At 42.2% G+C, this 18205-nt stretch overlaps 1 protein-coding gene across 1 annotated transcript in view; it reads right to left on the minus strand.

The window, feature by feature from the left end:
• Positions 1–18205, minus strand: part of Gli3 (GLI family zinc finger 3) — a 257609-nt gene that overhangs the window by 172448 nt on the left and 66956 nt on the right. The window contains exon 2 of the mRNA XM_076864152.2: positions 10125–10367. Coding sequence (XP_076720267.2) covers positions 10125–10367 — 243 coding nt within the window. The remainder of the gene's footprint in view (positions 1–10124; positions 10368–18205) is intronic.

The following is an 18205-nucleotide window of genomic DNA, read 5'->3' on the forward strand; positions in this document are numbered from 1 at the left end:
GCTCGAAAGCCAAAATGCCTGGTTCAGTCACTTCTAAACCTTATAAAAATGGGCAGCTTTTTTAGCCTACATGGGCCTCAGTTTGTTCTGTGTCAAAGAAGAAAATCAGGACAACCTCTCCTAAGACTGCTGTGAGGGGTTAAGGAGCTCGGCATCAAACGTAGTGCAGAGAGAGGATGCAATGTCTTCTGGCTACAGTCCAGTGACAGCCAGGCCACTGTGACAGTTTGCCAAGTCCCCTGTATTCTACATTCAGCCCCTCCATGAGAGTCACCTCACACAAGCCTGAGTGATAGTCCTCAAACAAAACTCAAATCACCCCACTTCCTCCCTTGGCTCCCCATAGGTCCACAGGGTCCCCCATTCATCTCCCCTACTATTCTACTTCCTGCCCAGGTCCACACTGCCCCTTTCTCTGCTCCCATCCCTACCCCCTCAATCTTCCCATGCTGGCTTCAGGGTGGCTGAAAAGACACTTCCTTAGCAAGGTTCTTCCTGTCCCTCCCACACAATATAAGGTCCATCCCTCCAGCTGGGTCTCTCCTCAGCACGTCACCTGCTGCATCCTCCTCAGGACACAAGCCGCTATTTTCTTGCTGCAGTGTCTGCCTAGGTGTTGTGTCTCCTCTAGCCAGAATGTCCGTTTTGAGAACAAGGAACTGATTTGTCTTGGCAAACACTGGCCACCTCCAGACCTAGAATAGCATCTGAGTCACAGCAAGGCTTTCCGAAAATGCAGGGAGTTTTTAAAATGAGAATCAATATCAGGCGCCCTGTACCGGAGGGAGATGAGACTTGCAGCAGGTCAGAGTGATGATGCACTCAGGTGCCTCCAAGTGTTCACTAACAGTCCCTCCACAATCAATTTGTGGCAATGTGATGCACATACGCCATATTTAACATATTATTTGTGATAAGAAGACAGAAACTGTATGAAAATGTATCCCCAAACACACACATACATATATACATTAAAAATAGAAGTAAACTGCATACTGGATTCAAAAAGGGTCAACCCACTTGGGTGGTTCAGAAGGCTTCCTGAGGGAGGAAGTGAGAAAGGAAGGATCTAGGTAAGAACACTTGCAAAGGCCTGAAGACCAAAGGAGGAGCTGACAACCTCTAAGAACCCCAGAGGAAATTTTGTGGGCAAAGGGGAGATTTCTGGAGGGGAGTGGGCTAAAGAGGTACAAGCTGGGATCCTGGAAGTGAAGTGGGAGGACAGCAGGTCTCCTGGCAGGGAGCCAGGCCACAGGAAACCCCCATACTGTGTTATCTTCTCTAATTCCTGGGGAGTGGTAGAAGGGGGTTGCCATTTATTACAGAGGGCACAAACAGGGGCAAGAAGAAGTGGAATATTGAAATTCTGCCAATTTGAGAGCAGTCTTGTTCCCTGAAGGCAAACCAAAAGAAGAGGCAATGTTTGTTTCTCAGCACCGCCTGCATGTACTTCTCTGCTCCTCTCTGTAAATTGCCTAGGCAACAGGCACCTCCTTTGATTCCACTCTCAAGTCAGAAGCACAATCAGGATGCAGATTTGGGTCCCCCCAGTGGATGAGGTAAACACCCAGCTTCCTTGAGTGGGCTCCCTCTGACCTGCACAATGTCCCCTGATTAGGCCTGCAGCCCCCCACAGAGAGAGCCAATGTCTCTCCCTCCAGGGTCCCAGCATCTCCCTCAAGACTCTTTCAGGCCAGGGGGATTGAAGACTTCTTCCAGTAATGCAAGCCTTTGTTCTCATTTCCCCCTGGAGGTTTTATCTACTGGATTTCCCAGCTGAATGTCCCTACTATTTCTGGCCCCTATCTCCAGCTTCACCATAGGCCCCTTGCACAATTTCTCTGGTTTGACAGATGTGAGGGGATGTGGGAATTTTCTAATAAAATAAAACTCAAGGGTCTGAGTATTTTCATGATGAATTCTATTCTGAAGTTAGCACATGTCTTGATACAGAACACTCTTAAGACCCCTTTACTTCCCATATTTAGGATTTGTAGTTTGTGATGAAGAAGTTGTGGTTCTTGGGATTACCTAGTACAAAACAGCTCGGCAATTGGAGAACCAACACAAATGGATTTTGTTGTCTTCGAGTTAAATATGGCATGCCACACAAAGGATGCAAGAGCACACAGTTGAAAGCCAAAGAAATAGCAGGCAGCCAGGGATGTCCAGCAGGGGAGTCCTGCAATAGGAATCACACACTGGCAAATCCAGAGATGGAGATGAATTAAACTCTGCAACAGAGAGACTCTGGATGAAGGATGGAAAACTGAGTTACTTAAATGTCTCCTTAAACATTCCAAAAACCCTGGTACTATTCTTGGGAATCACCCTGTTGAAAAGAAACAAGCTGCTTGCCATGGATACTTGCTGGGGCATCTCTTTAGCTCAATCTCCTGCCACTCCCCTCCTAAAGCTTCATCAAAGATCCTTACACATGTCATTTTCTTCTGGCCTACTCACAAATATTCCTGTCTGCCTGGATTCCTCTGTCCTCTTTGCCACAGGACTTAGTTCAAATGTCATCCCCTCCAGGAAGCCTTCTGGACTATCCAGTATGGGTCACCTATGTCTCCAACTTACTGCAAAAGGACAACACATTCCATCTCTTCTAATATATGCTTTCTGTTGGCTTTCTGAGCTTCTCTGCTTGTCTCCACATCCTACAAGGATGCAGAAGCTGGGACTTGTCCATTTTGTTCAGAACTGTTGGACACTTATGCAACTTACAAGCACATGCTCACTTAACAGACAAATGAATGACAGAAAGAACTGCCTCCCTTGGGAAAAAAAGAAAGAAAGAAAGAAAGAAAGAAAAAGAAAAGATAAGAAAGGTGAATCAAATCAAATGGTTCCTTCACTGTATTCTAAGAAGAAGAAACTCATTTAAAATGGAGGCTAATTAGAAACCTGGAGTTCCCAAAATAAATGGGCCATATTAGGACAATATAAACAATTATTTTAGGACAGATCAAGGCAGAGACCCCAATTTACAAGTTTAAATAATTGCGGGATTTGGATACTTTTCAAAGAGCACTATGTGAATTCACACTACATCAGAACATAGGAACAGAAGAGCAATAAAATGCCAGATTGGTTACTCTATATTAATCCAAACTGTGAAAGGCACAAAGAGAGAAAAATCAAGCCCTTTCACTAAGAAGTATGAAGATACGGCACAAATTTATAGATACAAGATCAAGAAAGCTAAAGCAGGATGGGAGATGCAGCTTTCAAGAGACATCAAAGGTAACATTCTTTAATTATACAAGAAAAAGGAGGAGGGCCAAGGATAATGTTGCCTCTATTAGGAAACGGGGAGGGGAAGCTGTTAGCAGATGGCTATGAAATGGCAAGAGATGCTGTGTTTAGCATGCTTTACTCTAGGAAGGAGTAAAAGAAGGAAGGAGAAAAGGGAGGGAGGACAAGAAACCATGATCAGCTCTTTAAAATGTGACATTTGAATGGGTACCAAATAAGAAAAAAATAATAATTACATGGAACCTTTAAAACACTGGATGCATGATTCTAAATTCAGTTAAAGACTGGAACTCCCGTTAACATGGACTACAGACACATTGGGACACTAACAAGTTGGGGAAGATGTTACCAAAATCATGAACTGCCTAGAGGTTATTGAAAATAAGGCAAATCACTGAAATTTGGTAAAAGGTAAACAAACATTAGGCTCACCTCAACTGCAGGAAAAATACCCACCTGTCCCACTTAAGACGGGTGTTGAGTCATATAAAAGAGGCCATTCTCCTGTGTTAATCCCACAGTATTTAAAAGGAAGATTGTTGTCCAATTCTATGAATAATCTGACATTTATTCCAAAGGGCCACAATACATCTCTCATGAGCATTCTAGCAACTTTAAAGGTGTCATACGTATGTAGAAGCAAATACTTTTACTGATTCAAAAATGTACATTTCAAAGTGTTTTGAACATACCAATTATTGTTTATACCCGGCCTACTCTCAGAAAAGACTGGATGACTGGGTTTAGATCAGAGGTTACAACCAATGACTATTAAATGTCAGCAGAAGCATCTACATCTCTTCTGATTGCTGAGGAGCCACCTCCGGTGGGGAAGCTGTGGACAAAGAATGTCTGGATCTTCATCTCCCACCGGGCAGATGATCAAGCCACCCAACATCTCCTAACTCCTCTGCCTTATGGGAGCATGCATGAGTCCTCCCAGGCCTGCTCTGGAAATTCTGGTAGAAATAAAAATCAAGTACACCCCTTGGACTAATCAGGTTATTGTAAAGATCTGTCATAAGGACAACACCGGGAAGTGGCAGTGATACGTTTAGGTGAGAACAGCATAACTCCTAGTGTCCAGGGTAGAAGCACATCCTGGTAAGATGGTACCTGAAGGAGATTTTCAAAGAAGCAAGGTCTTTAGACAGGCAGAGCAGGTCTTCAGAATAGGTAGAACTTGCAGGCAAGAATAAAAGTAAAAAAAAAAAAAAAAAAAAAAAAAAAAAACTGGTCCAGGAGAAGCAACCAGTGAGCAGAGCAACAGGGGCAGGCCAGCACCAGAGCAGTGGGCTAGAGGGAGGGACCCACCTGCAGAGAGGGCAGAGCTGTGAGGCCAAGGCCGTGGAAGAGGGCTGGGCCAGCCTGCCAACAGGCTAAGTGACTCTCTCTAGAAAACAGGATCTCCTTTGGCTTTCTTTCTTTTCCTGAGTGGTCTTCACACTTCCCCCAGTCCCTTCTAATAAACTTATCTCCAAAATTAATAGATAAAATTGACAACTAATTTTTCAAAATGCTACTACGGTTCTTTCCCCCAACCCCCAGTAATTTCATTCCCACTTTCAATCACTATCTCCTTAGACTGAAATAAAACAGAAATTACAGTCATGTCAGGTTCAAGCCAAGTCACGATTCATAAGCAGGAGTTCAAATCTGAGCTTCTAAGCATTATCCCTCCATTTCTACTGCTTTATTCAAAGTTATCTTGCAATGTGGCTCTTTAAAAGTCTGTAGAAGTAGCTTACTGTTTCTAGTCTTAAAACATGAACTCTGGGCTTTTGAAGGAGAGCCAGGTCATCATATTGAACTTGTAACAGAAAGACAAGAATAAACAGGGAACTATTATTAAGTTCACAAATAACAGTTATGCACAGGCTCTGAGACTAGATCTCCTCTCTCCAGCAATCCCTTTCAATTCAGGAATAGCAGCTCAGAAGCAAGTTGCTCAGCAGAGCCTGCAGAGCACAACCCAGTGTCAGTCTTTCTAGTTTAACAATCTAATATTAAAAAAAAAAAAAAAAAAATCCTGATTGGCTCATCAGCTTTCTTGAAAGAGATAAAAAACAATCTAGATGAGAATGGAACTATGTGCTTGGGGAACTGTCACTTCCTTTACAGTCTGGTCAACACCCAACCATTCATTTATGCCTTGTAGGCATTTTTTGTCTCTCATAGTCTCAAGACAACACTCACATCATAAGAGAAATGTGAGCAGGTGCACCTATTAAATATGTAAACTACACATCCTCTTCCACTTACTCAGAAGATGTATTTCTAAGGGGTGTGGAAAGTCAACTAATAGAAAGAAAGACAGGTAGGGGAAAAAAAAATCTTACGTGCATTTTTTTTTTTTTAAGCACACAAGAATCTCAGCACGACAGCTCTCTGCCGAAAATAAATGCAAGCCAATTAAAAATTCAGTTTCTTTTCTTTAAGCTAATTCCTCAGGTTTTGCTAATTAGCAACTAATAGTTCTGTCATTTGAGCTGAGGAACATAAGGAAGAATACCAGTGGTGTGTTTTCAATCAAAGCATTTGCATGGAGGAATGAATCATATTTTCCATGAGGAATTACTGCTTGGGAGCAGTTGGGGGCAGAAGAAAAGCAATCTTCACACAACTATAAAACTGTAAACGAGACCTGAACTTTTGGAAAAGGAGGCATTTTCCTGCCCTGCCCCCTTTAGCAAAACCAGCAGAGGACCTCTAAGATGCGGTTAATGAATCCAAAGGCACTTTGCACACAGATCCCTGCAAGAACAGCTCAAAAACTAGACTTCACAGTAAGAGGGAAGACAATGAAACACATGTTTTCTGTAAAAGGAAAGAGAATAAAAGTTAAGTGTTGGTCAGGGTAGAGGAATGCTTGAACTTTTATGTCACCTGCCTATGCAAGTTTATAAAACAATAAATGCACAGCAGTAAATGAAAGCAGGGATGAGGGAAGTTTGGAATATCTGGTCACAGATGGAGCAGGGGCAGAAAACATTGCTGAGAAATCTCCGGGCAGGAGATGGGGACTTTCATCCTGACTTCAGTAGAAGCAAATTGGGGACCCCCACTCAGCCTCTCTCATAGTCTCCCAACTTATAAAGCACTAGTGAGCCTAGAGCTGAGGGCCTGTCAGCACCACACCAGGTCTGAGCCATGCAACTTGCATGTCTACCTTCTTGCATTGATATACAGCCCTGCCACAGCTTCCCTTCATGAAAAAAAAATCCCCATACCCCCCAGGAGGATTTTATTCTGAACATATGTTGTGAATGTTTGAAGTGCCCGCGCTTATCCCTGGGTTTTCTTTTGTTGTTGTTGTTTTTTTCTCTTCTTAAGTCAAACTCACAAAACCTAAAATGCTTTGAATTCTGCCTCAGTGCAATTTGTGAAGATGCGGCACTGCATACCCAAGTATAATACAATCTTGTGCAATAAAAATTTTTCAAATGTCCTTTTGAAGGGGAGGGGAGAAAAAGACTTTTTTTCCCCCCTTTTCCGGTCTTACAGGAAACCTACCCACACTTTAGAAATACAAAGTTAGTATATATAGAAGCACAAATTAGGCATCTTGAGACGTCGACATTTTCCAACCACAGAGAAATGAAGGAATTACTGTGCGTGTTCACACAGCCAGCTGCACTGGACTGGGAGTCTTTTCTCTCCAACTGCCCCCATAAAGCTGGCAAATAACTCCAGGGGAAGGGGAATGGCCTACAAAGATGTTTCCAGGCCTTGAGCTACTGAAGATCTGCAGTGCACTTGTATGAGGGACAGTACTGCAAGACAGAGACACAAGATGTATTAAGATGATCAAAACTATATGTCTTGTCTTCAAAAGAGGAGTTTTACAGATGCAATTGGAAACTAATGTAAATTTCTTAGAAAATTTATCACCTTAGTTTACATCAGTCATTAGCTTTGCCTGGATAATTAAATCCATGTGAGATAAATAGATTTTATTATAAAGTACCCCAAAAATTCTCATGAAACTGGTAGAAGATTCAGTAACTCAACAGGGGTTCTAGGAAATCGAGTCATATACTGTCTTAGTTTAGGATGTCTTTCAATGATTTAAGATAAATAAAAAATACTGTATCTTTTTGTTTTTCTGTATGATGTTTGTGTTTGTGACAGAAAATACTTTCTTCCAAGAATCTAAGATGGTAAGGCTTCTCAAACAAATAAAGTTTTATAATTTCTTCACTTATAAAAAATTACCACGCCAATCTAGGGGGTCAGTGGGGAAGGACTACTTTTAGGGAAGTCACAACACAGAGTTCTAAGCAGGCCAGCAGTTTTTCTCAGACTTACAATCTGTTAATTTTCTAATCAGTGTTTCTAGGTGACTAGGTCTGGCAGAAATGAAGCCATCTAGGCTGAGCTTTACTGCAGCACTCGCAAAAACCACTTGGTTTGGTTTAGAGAGTAAACAAATGACATGATGATGGTGATGTTGGTGGAGAGAAAGAGAAAAAAAAATGAAGAAGAGGAATAGGATAAGGAAGAAGAGAACATAATATTTTTGAGGAACCTACTATGTGCCAAAGATTTTACTGAATGCTTAGTAAAGAACACCATGGTGCAGGCAATCATATTATTCCCCTTATTCAAGAGCAAGAAAATGATTCTTAAGTCAATGCACTTGGTCAAGGTCTTACAGCAGCAAATGGATAGCTGGGACTTGAACCCATATTCCCGAGTCCTGGGACAATCTGTGCAAGCTCTAGGACTCCCTGTTCGTATTATCTAGGTAATGATATAATTTATTTATGACCAATTTAGGGGACTTATTGGGATAGTAGTCACAATTGCGTTTGCCATTTAGTTACAGAAAATGTATATAGTTTATATGTTATTATACAATATTAATTCTGCTTTGAAAATAAAGGATGGGGGACTGAAGAATAACCAAAGTATGGGTGCTGTGTCCTCAAAACAGAGGGTCAGTGAATGATTCAAATTCCACTGCAAGCTCACCAGTGCCCAGGGTTAGCTACTATCACATTGCATGGAGAGAACCAGCCCCTCCGATGACTGGTAGAGGGTTGAATGGGGCAACCGTTGAAATAAACCAACCAAGAACAAGCTGCAAGTTGAACGCACAGAGAAAGCTAACGGTCCTCTGCCCACTACCATCAGCCAAAAGAGAAGTACTCATCAGCTGTCCTGACTAATTAAGTACCTCACTAATTAGTGAGCATCTGGAAAAGAAAACAAAACCTCGCTATTTGATGAGAAAAGTTTGTGTTCACACATAAGAACAGAAACAACGTGAGGAGCTTGTGGGCAAACATCTAGACTTGATTCAGGGGACCAAAAAAAAAAAAAAAAAAAACTTAGTAGCAGAGTAGGGTATACAAATACAGGTAGGGCATATGTAGAAAGCCTGGATGTTTTCTTTATGCATAGTATATAACAGAGATTCACAAGAGTATGTGCTCAGAGAAAAATCCTACCCACATTGTTTTTAAAATCTTCACTGCTAAAAGAAATGAGAACAAAATAAACCTTGAATTAGGGAAGGAAAGGCACTTGCCCAATACGTCTCCTCCTTATTTCTGAATCTCTAGAATGAACCTCTGCAGCAGCAGGACTGAGAAACACTTTTTAAACACAGAAGCAGGAGCCTTTACAAAAAAGGCTTAAAGAATGTATAAGACTTTTCCCTCCATGCTTCTGAACAATTCTTTAAAAATGCCCTTTCCACTTAAAAAATAATGCATCTTCCATCTTTCCCAACAATATAATCTGGTGGGGGGTGGAAGGCAGTGCCTGAGACTTCAGGTTGTTTCGAAGCCCTTTGATCTGAGGAGTGAGCATTCCCCTTCGCTGCAAGCCAACTAATGAAGGGATGAAATTAGCTTTTATCCTGGGCACTTTCTTGAGCAAAAAAACATGCACTAATCAGCTGTCCTCACTAATCAGTCATCTGGCTAATGACCTTTTGCCTTAAAACAGTAAAATTTCTGAATGATGTGGAAAAAGGGAAACGCAAACCAGTCCCCTTCTCTGGAGCTCAATGGATCATCTGGAACTGGAGCCGAGAAGGTTAAAAGGCAAGTCTGTATCCCAGCAAGGTGATAAATCTGTAATCAAGAGCTGTGAGCTTTGGCACCTCAATATGAACTTCATTACTCCACAACCAAATTGTACTTTTTAAACTAGAAACAGGCCAGAAATAAATTCAATCCTTCTATATTTTTCTTTATATTTTACCTTTGGAGAAAGTCATCATATACTTGTGTTCAGAATACTATTCAATTTCTTAAACTTTCTTAGTGCTAGAAAAAGAGCTCCCAATGTCTCTGGCATGCTGGTTAGAGAGAAGAACTCAGGAAAAAATCTTCCATTAATGAATTTGGCACTGATTTGTTAAAAGTGGTTTGTTTTAACAAACCATTAAACATGGGAACAGCCAAAATCATTAAATCAAAAATCATTAAAAATGGGAACAGCTGCTATTAAAGACATCTCCGAATGCAGCCTGCTTTAATAATTGCCTACCAACAACCAAATTTTCTCCTGCAGCGTCTCCTTGCATGAAGCAAATCTGGTTCTAGTTCCCAGAAAAGGCCCATGTGGATTCGTCACTAATGGACCATCTTCCTGAAGGCCACCTCAAAAGGCCTAAAATTGCTTAGACATGAAGAAAAATGCCTTTAAGAAGAATGGACAGAAAGAAGTGGAGGGAGAAAAGTGGAAAAAAATTAAACATTTTTATACCTTATACAAGACCAATAATTCATACAGTGCATGTGCATGCACAAGCATGCACATGCGCACACACACACACACACACACACACACACACAGCCCCCGACCCCCATGGCTTCTGGAACAAGTGTCAACCAGTAGGAACTACTTACGATAGTGGGGCTCCATGTAGCCATTCCTGGGGTCCATGGCAAACACTGTCCCACGGTAAGGTACCGAGGGCTCCGCCAAGTGTGGTAGGGATCCATGGATCTCCTTCTTGATCAATGAGGCCCTTTCGTCACTAGACGTTGAAGGCTCCTCACTGATTTTGCTGAGCCCCTGCACACTCTGTGGCTGCATAGCGATGGCGTTTCTTCTCTCTCGGTGATAGATCTGTCCAGGACTTTCATCCTCTAAAGAAAGAAGAAAAATGAAAAGACTCTAGAAACTACTTTAAGGAGGATAAAAAAAAGTCATCAATTAGGTCTCCCTGCCCCAAAGAGAAACCTTTTTCTCCTTCATGGCAACTCTGCAAGCTACACACCTGTGATGGGATATTTGCAAGACAAAATTGCCTATGAATAAGTGTCCAAATTACACATGGAAGGATGAAGCAGCAAATGAGCCTGTTAAAGGGAGATGCAGGGGGTCGGCAAAGTATCAGCGGCAGCTGATGATTGATTCTGCCAGTGAGGCTTTCCTGGCAGACATGCCTACATCCTGCAGGTCCAATGTGGGACTGAAACCTTTGCCAGCCTCAGACTCTGAGTGTTCAGCTTCCCTTTGCCTCTTTAGGAAGCAGTGCCTCTGGGGTGATGAGAAGTCCAGCTGCCCAGGAGGGTTCTAGGTGGCTGCAAGGGGTGTTAGGGCTTTGCTCTTCAGAGGATGACCTGTTAGAAAGGGATCCAAGAATTCTTGTGTGGGTTTTGTTGTTGTTGTTGTTTTTAAGTCAGACTTGTAACCCACTGAGAGATTTAACAGAGCCAGAAATGAAACTGAACACCCGTTGGTGACAAGGAAGAAAGGTACCAATCAGGAAAACATGCAGAACCTCCTGAGAGACCTTCCTGCTTCTGCTCATAAAGCAAAGTTGGGAACCAAGAAGAAAACTTAGTGAAAAATCAAGTGTGAGGTAGCTATGTGGGGAAGGAGGGCAAGTGTCGGTGATGGTGGCATGGCACCCATCCATGCTCTACAGAGGGAGCAGGGCATATGGTCCTTCAAGCAAGCAAGAATCAGTTTGAGGAAATTCCACAGTTAGTATTCCAGCCCCCTGATACTTCATCTCCTTTTCATCTGTAAGAACCTCCTGCAAATATAATCGGATGACCATTCTGTAATAGTGGATCCAAGAACCAAGGCACACAATGAAACCAAATTGGCCAGCTGAACCCACAACAAGTGGACCAACCTGTCAGAATCACACACACACATTCGAAACTGGTGTACTCCCAAAGCAGCTCTGGATATAATCAGCAGCCTGCACTCTGGCAGGTAGGTGCTGATGGAAGCAAAGCTGTCCAGGTACCGCTTAGGCATCTCATTCAAAACATATTTCATATTCCTTTTAAAAAAAAAAAAACACTTTGGTATAACTAACAACATTATTATACATGTTGAATGGACAGATTTCAAACACAATTTTATTTCAACATATGAACTTATCTTCCAAGTCATTCACAATGCAGATATGACTGGATAAGAGACCCCCAAACAGAAAAACTATGCTCTAGCATTTTTCATAGCTCTTTGTTCCAATTCAGAAGAAAGCAGAGCAGTACACAAAGACAAACCATAAAAATACAAGCTAAAATAACAACTATTTTGTGTTGACTAAGGACTTGAACTACTTAAAGTCAGTAGCAAGTTCAGTCTTTGTGCCTACGTGGAGAAGTTGAAAAATGAACAATGGATTGTTTTAGCCTAGCAAATGACTTGCAAAATAGAATGGACCATGAGGTCTGTTTTAGTCTTTACAGTGAATTTGCTGACGACTACAAGGTAACTTTGAAAAATTATTTTAGTATTGTTCTGTGCAGACCCTCAACCAAAACCTTACATTAAAAGGGGAGTAAATTATGGGTTTAATCTATCAAATTTTATAAAAAACACAAAAATTGCTGTAATTCCACATGTTCACATTGACCTTTCCAAAACCAATTCAAATCATGCTTTTGCTAATTTTAAAATAAACAACCAAAAAGAAATGAAAAAAAAAAAAAGAACTTTTTTATTTTCCCTTCTGACTAACTCTTTTAGGCACTGGTCCACCCCTGTACTTTATTAGCACTGAAGCTGCAGGCTATAGAAACAGGGTTTTTGCAGTTATGTAAGAGCAACTGGGTGTCAAAAACACTAAAACCTATGTCGATTTTATAAAAATTCCTCTAGCCTACAAATGGCCCAAGTCATATTTTCCACTAATTTAGGCTCTGTATAAAACCTTTATTTTAAATTTCAACCTGAAGTGAACTTGTAGCAGTGAGGCACACATTCTGTAGAATGGGACCTTCTTTTGGAGGCCAGAAAGCCCTTCCTGATAGGGGCTCTGACACGTAATTAGCATTCTCTAAGATGAATACCCAAGCTCTACTAATCTGTTCCAGGTTTAAAACAGGATTTCCTTGACTTAATCTTCCTAAGAAGAAATTAACTTTTCTTCTCTTGAAACTGCATCCCTATAATAAACTCAAGTTTCTTTGAAATGATGTCTTTCTATGATGAGAATTGGAATCAACTTCACCAATAATTGAATAATTGGTGTGGTCTGATCAGAGAGTTCTCCCACCCCCCTCAGATCCCAAGCTCCTGGGAAAAGGAAGTTAGGGGAGAAGAAAGGGGGGGATGAATGGAATAGGGGGATACCTGCTAGCTAAATGATTTTTTCTTAATGAGTTACCCCAGCATGTATGAATATTAAAATAAAACAAGGAGTAACCAAAGTTCAAATATTTAATACAAAAAGAAATTTAGTAATTCCTTTAAATACAGGCAAGAAGGTTTGTAATGTAGAAACTTTTATCAGGAAACTTTTAACTTTTACAGTAGTTGGTGCTATAACATTTTAACCCAACACCCATTCCCCCCCCCCAAAAAAAAAAAAAACAATTCTAGCAGACAAATATTTCATGAAGTTTACCTCCTGCACTGAGCTGCTTTTGATGCACATTCAGATGAAAACCTGACAGTACACACACTCCGGAATACAAACAGCTACAAGGCTTGAAAGCACTCAGTATACAGTGAAAGAGATACTTTCCGAGGAATATTCCTGCCTGCTCTTATAAGTTCAGTAACCACTTCAGCAAGCCAAAAGACGAGAGCTGTCTAATCTTGTTCATTTGAGTTGAGCTGTTCAATAAAGTTTGAGAGTCAGTGCAGACAGGCTACGCCAGGCCAAATTATTGACAGAAACATACTGTCCACCATGGCAACAAGCAGAAGTCTGCTACAAAAATGTAAGCAAACAGCCCACTGCTCCAAGAGCATCTGCCAATGGACTTTAACAGCCAAACACAAGGCAACTGTTCGAGCTTCTCTATGTTTAACAGCTGCAAGCTCGGGGGTCAAACTGAAACATGCAATTCACTCAAAACTTTCAGGAAAAAATATCACTTTAAATACTGTGATCATAATCCTACTTGGTACCTCCTTCTTTCTGTATATCCATGCTCAAGATGAAGTGAATGAATTCCTGCCCTCAAATGAAGAGCTGCCCAAAGCATCGTGTTTTAAAAACTGTCCAAGATTTGCCAAACTCATCCAAAAGCAACCTACTTGGGGTGCCACACTCTTGATGCCAGAAACTTGGAAATATCCAAAGCTGCTTCACCACATACAGTGCTTAGGACATTGATAATAAAAAGGTCTGGAGAAAGTCACCCTGTTGCATGAAGCAGGATTCGAATACACACTCCTACACCACCAACTCCTGTAGGGTTTCTTGTAACGGAAGAGGTAAGCATCTTTTTCAGAGAGAAAAGTTTCAGACAATTCTTTCAGTGCAAAAACAAAACTCTGTCAGGCATCACTAAGTAAGGACACCCTCCTGTCACCCAATGAAACTGGCAGATGAGGAGCTCACAATGCATGTGCTTACCCTCTTTCCCTGAACTCCGATTTTCAACTACCCCCGCCCCCGCCAACCCCATTTGAATACCATTTCTCCTGTCTTGCCCCAAGACTAGAAGCCACCAAGGGTAAAAAAGCAGACAATACTTACAACTCAGTCCCCAAGCTCTGGCTAGCTACTTCCTGCAAACTTCTCTTGGTGAGCTCTTTCTAGCTGTGCGCACCCTCTAGAAACATTCTCTGTGTCTCTCGGCCTCTCTCTGGCTCTCTCTCTCCCTCTCCCAGGCAGTGCGGCTCCCATTAGAGGAATTAAAAGTGGTTGGAGCCATGCTAAATTTAACAAGCTCATTAGTATTCTTCCCGAGTGCTTCAGAGTGAACTCTCCCTATTCAAGCCGCTCTCTCCAGCAGAAGGGTCAGGCGGCTAATCATTAAATCAAACTAATGTCACCCTATCACAATCGGCCCCAGAGAAGGAGGGTTTATTATTTCAGTTTATGCTAAATAAACGGTTTTACAAATGGTCCCCAAGCAAGGTCAACAGCAGCTTCAATTACAAGACAAACTTAACAAGAGTTGCTATAAACCAAGTACTCCGTATTGACTTAGGGACAGGCTCAGCTCCACATATTGCCACTAGCAGGATTGTACAGGAATGCATATTGTAAAATAAAGGAAGGGGTGAGCTTTTTTCTTTGCCAGAATTTGCGACTTGCACAGCGACTCTTCATTCACCTCTCTCCAACCAGCTAGCCGCTCAGCTCAATTCACCCCACACAAAGGCTGGAGCCCAGACCTCAATGGACCGAGTGAAACATGTTCAAAACTAGGCTCTCTATTGTGACTGAATTTCTTAACATCTTTTCAAAAAGCGGAGAATGCCTTGAGGCTAAAGGAAGAAACAGGCTAATGGTGAATTGGGAATTCTGAGCAAATTTCAGAGCCCTTTCCTCCTAGCTTTTGAGGTTGAAAGCAAGCTCTTTCCTTTCAAGTTTCAAAGTCCTTTTTCCTCCCGCAGTGTCACAGAAGGATTTGAAAAGAAGGTAATTGTGCTCGCAGTCTCCCTGATCAGAGCTTACGTCCTATTTCTGGTATTTCGGAATACTTCTTGCAATAATAGTGCATATAGCTCAATCCCTTAACCGGCCTGCACTCTGCAATTGCTCATTAAATGAACAATTGCGGGTATAAAATGCCTTTTATGTTCAAGGTCTGGATATAAGATAAGCATTCTAGGACTCTAAATTTGGTTTACTAAGGAAACTCTCCATCATTAAATTACAAAACTGAAGTCAGAATATCAGGCTTTCCCAGAAAAGTGGCACTCAGGTTGCAGTGAACCAAAAAGAAGGGCGGGTGGGGGGTGGGGAGGAGGCAAGAAAATGTTAAGGGGGGAGGAAGAAAAAGACTGGATACTCAAATTTCTAGCTGAATGGGATTTTTACAAGAAAACCATATTCCCGGGTTTAAGGTCTGAGTTTGTGAAAGCTCCTAATTTTGATATGGAAAGATAAGGTCATCTTCCAGTAAATTAAAACACAGGGCCGAGGCTCAATAAATATGCAGGTGACTAGTTCTGACCTCTCGTCAGCAAACATCTCTCCCTTCTTGAAGACAATAAATAATCCAACATCATTCACATCATCTCATTTGATCCTCTCAGCCACCCAATGATGGTGTTAGGAGAGGGCATTAGGCTTGGTTCCCAAACTGAAATCCCAGGGAAGTAATGCACAGAGAATTCTAGCCACTCCTTACGGAATCTACACAGCATGTCAATGAGGCATGTGTTCCTATATAGGTCTTTGGAAAACCCTCTTGGAAAACACCAAGTGGGACCCTAACAACAAATCTATGGTGAGACTTTGAGCCAGCGGAGCACATGGACAGGAGCATCATTCTCTCCCTCCCAGGGACAAGACACCGGCAGGCCTCACTCAGTGCTGTCATCCACTCCAGGACACTTGAGGCTCAGCCAGTGGCTTTTGTGTATTCCTGGACTTTTTAATGTGCTTCCAGGAGCTTGAGGCCCCACCCTCCTGTCCTGCTCAAGACACAGGGCATCATTTTCTGCTTCCTCCCAGGCAGCTGCCTTGCTGTGTTTGAAGAGGGCATTATTTCATTTCTTTCCTCTTCTGCATTTGTTGCATCTTATCAGCTTTTATTCCTTTGGTTATTTACATTTTGATGCTCTCTGAATAAAAACCCATGGAAACCCAGTCCTCTCCCTTCCCAGTTTCAGAACCCTCCCTATGACTTTGACCAAAGGGAGATCAGAAATGAAAAAGAGAGGAGCCTAAGTATATTCACGAGCAGGGCAGAATTATGTCAGGCAGGGGGAATACAGTTCCTCTAGTTTACAACAGCAGAATAGCACCCCCTTTCCACCTAGATTGCAGTTGAGCCTGAACCAGGGGCTGTTCCCTAGAATGCCTAGAGCTTGGCTTCCAAAGAGCCTGAACAAACAATGCCTTCTCTAAGAACATCGCCAATACCCTTGGGGTCAGACATTGCCCTTGTGTGGCTACACATACATCTCCCATTGACAATGACGGATGACAGAAGGAGGGGCCCAGATGGATCAAGAGGGAGCGCTGGGCTTTGTTTGCAACCTTTAAAACCGCACTGCCAGGCCTGCAACTTGAGAGGGCTGCAGCAGGATTTGAAGCTTTAGACAAATTCAAGTGACAACCCTCCCTCAAAGATGATGGGGTAGCTCCCTCTCCCTACTTTCATCAACCAGGAGGTCCCAGGGTCAGAAGAGAGAAAGTAAAAACTGTCCCCACCATCAGAGACATATGAGCATCTTCATTATTTGAACATTTCTAAGGCTTTTTTTTTTCTTTTTTTTGGCCAAAGAATAAAACCTAGTCCAAATTGACCAACAATGTACTAGCCCTTGGCTAAAGCTATGTGCTCCTAAGAGCAGCAGGTGGGTGCTCAAGCCAAGGCTAAACTTTCACCTCACCACTTAGCTTCCAGAGCTCCCTATAACTTCAAAAGTGGTCCCTGGGATAGAAAGGATCAGGCAGACAGCAAGATAAGGTTTTAGATAAACTTACTATGCAAAACCTCAAGTGGCTGCTACCTTCACTGCAGCACAGCTTTGACCCGCATGCAGGCCAACAGTCTCTTACCTCTAGGAAAACATAATGACAATGATAAGCTGATAACACAGGCTTCTCTGTTGCCTCATCAAGTAGGCCTTGTGGCCTCCAGAGTTTCCATTCATTTTCTTTATACTCCTGAAACCCTCCCAAATAAGAGATCTACAACCCCAACCTTTCCCTTGGGAGGATGTTCCTGAAGGTTGATAACAAGATCTCTGTGACTTGGCTGAACACTGCCCTGAGCACATATTTCAGTCCAAGTTCAAATGCAATGGTACGAACCAACTTTCAAAGTTCCCCACAGATAAAACTAGCCAAACCCCACATAACATCAGAGGAAGGAAAATACAAACAACACTGTACCCTGGAGGGGGCCCTTGGGCTCTCCTTAAAAGGGGTAAAGGGCATTCTTTCGTGTTTTCTATGAGCTTCCAAAGACCCTTCCTTGAATGAAGAATTCTAAGACTCTTACTGGAATTAAGAATTCTCAAACGACACGAAGCTTATTCCATTAGCCCGCTATTAGTTGCTAGTCTCTGCTTACACATTGTGAGTTAATGAGTGACATCAAAAGCCGTAAAATAAATTCCCAGGAGGGTCAAAATTTTTCCTTCTGCTTAATAGCACGTTTATGCCTATCTGCAAGTAACAGTCTCCTAAACATTTAGGTATTAGAGATTTCTTTGAGAACTCAGTTTTAGTCTTTTTAAGCTAAGATTTGCAGAGTCTCCCCTGCACCTCCTCTCGTCTTTGCACATACAGGTCTGAGCTATTAAGATTCCATAATGAGATCCACAGTCAACAGTTTGACAGAAACAATGAAAGTCCTGCTCACAGGCCAGGGTGTCCAGGTTGCAGTCCCCTGCCTGCATCCTCTGATGAACAATCCTATCACTCCAGAGATTAAGCTCAGCCCTGGTGGTACAGGACTTAGAGCTTGGTTTTCCTTTAAGGCAGAGGGAATAAATCAATGCACCTCGCAGTTCCTTCCTGCAGCACTTTGAAATGATGGTTCCCAGGTTTCCATCTTTCCCTCTTGACAGCAAAGTTCCACTGCTGAACATTGCTACC

The sequence above is a fragment of the Callospermophilus lateralis genome, chromosome 1, assembly GCF_048772815.1.
Source record: "Callospermophilus lateralis isolate mCalLat2 chromosome 1, mCalLat2.hap1, whole genome shotgun sequence".
NCBI lineage: Eukaryota > Metazoa > Chordata > Mammalia > Rodentia > Sciuridae > Callospermophilus > Callospermophilus lateralis.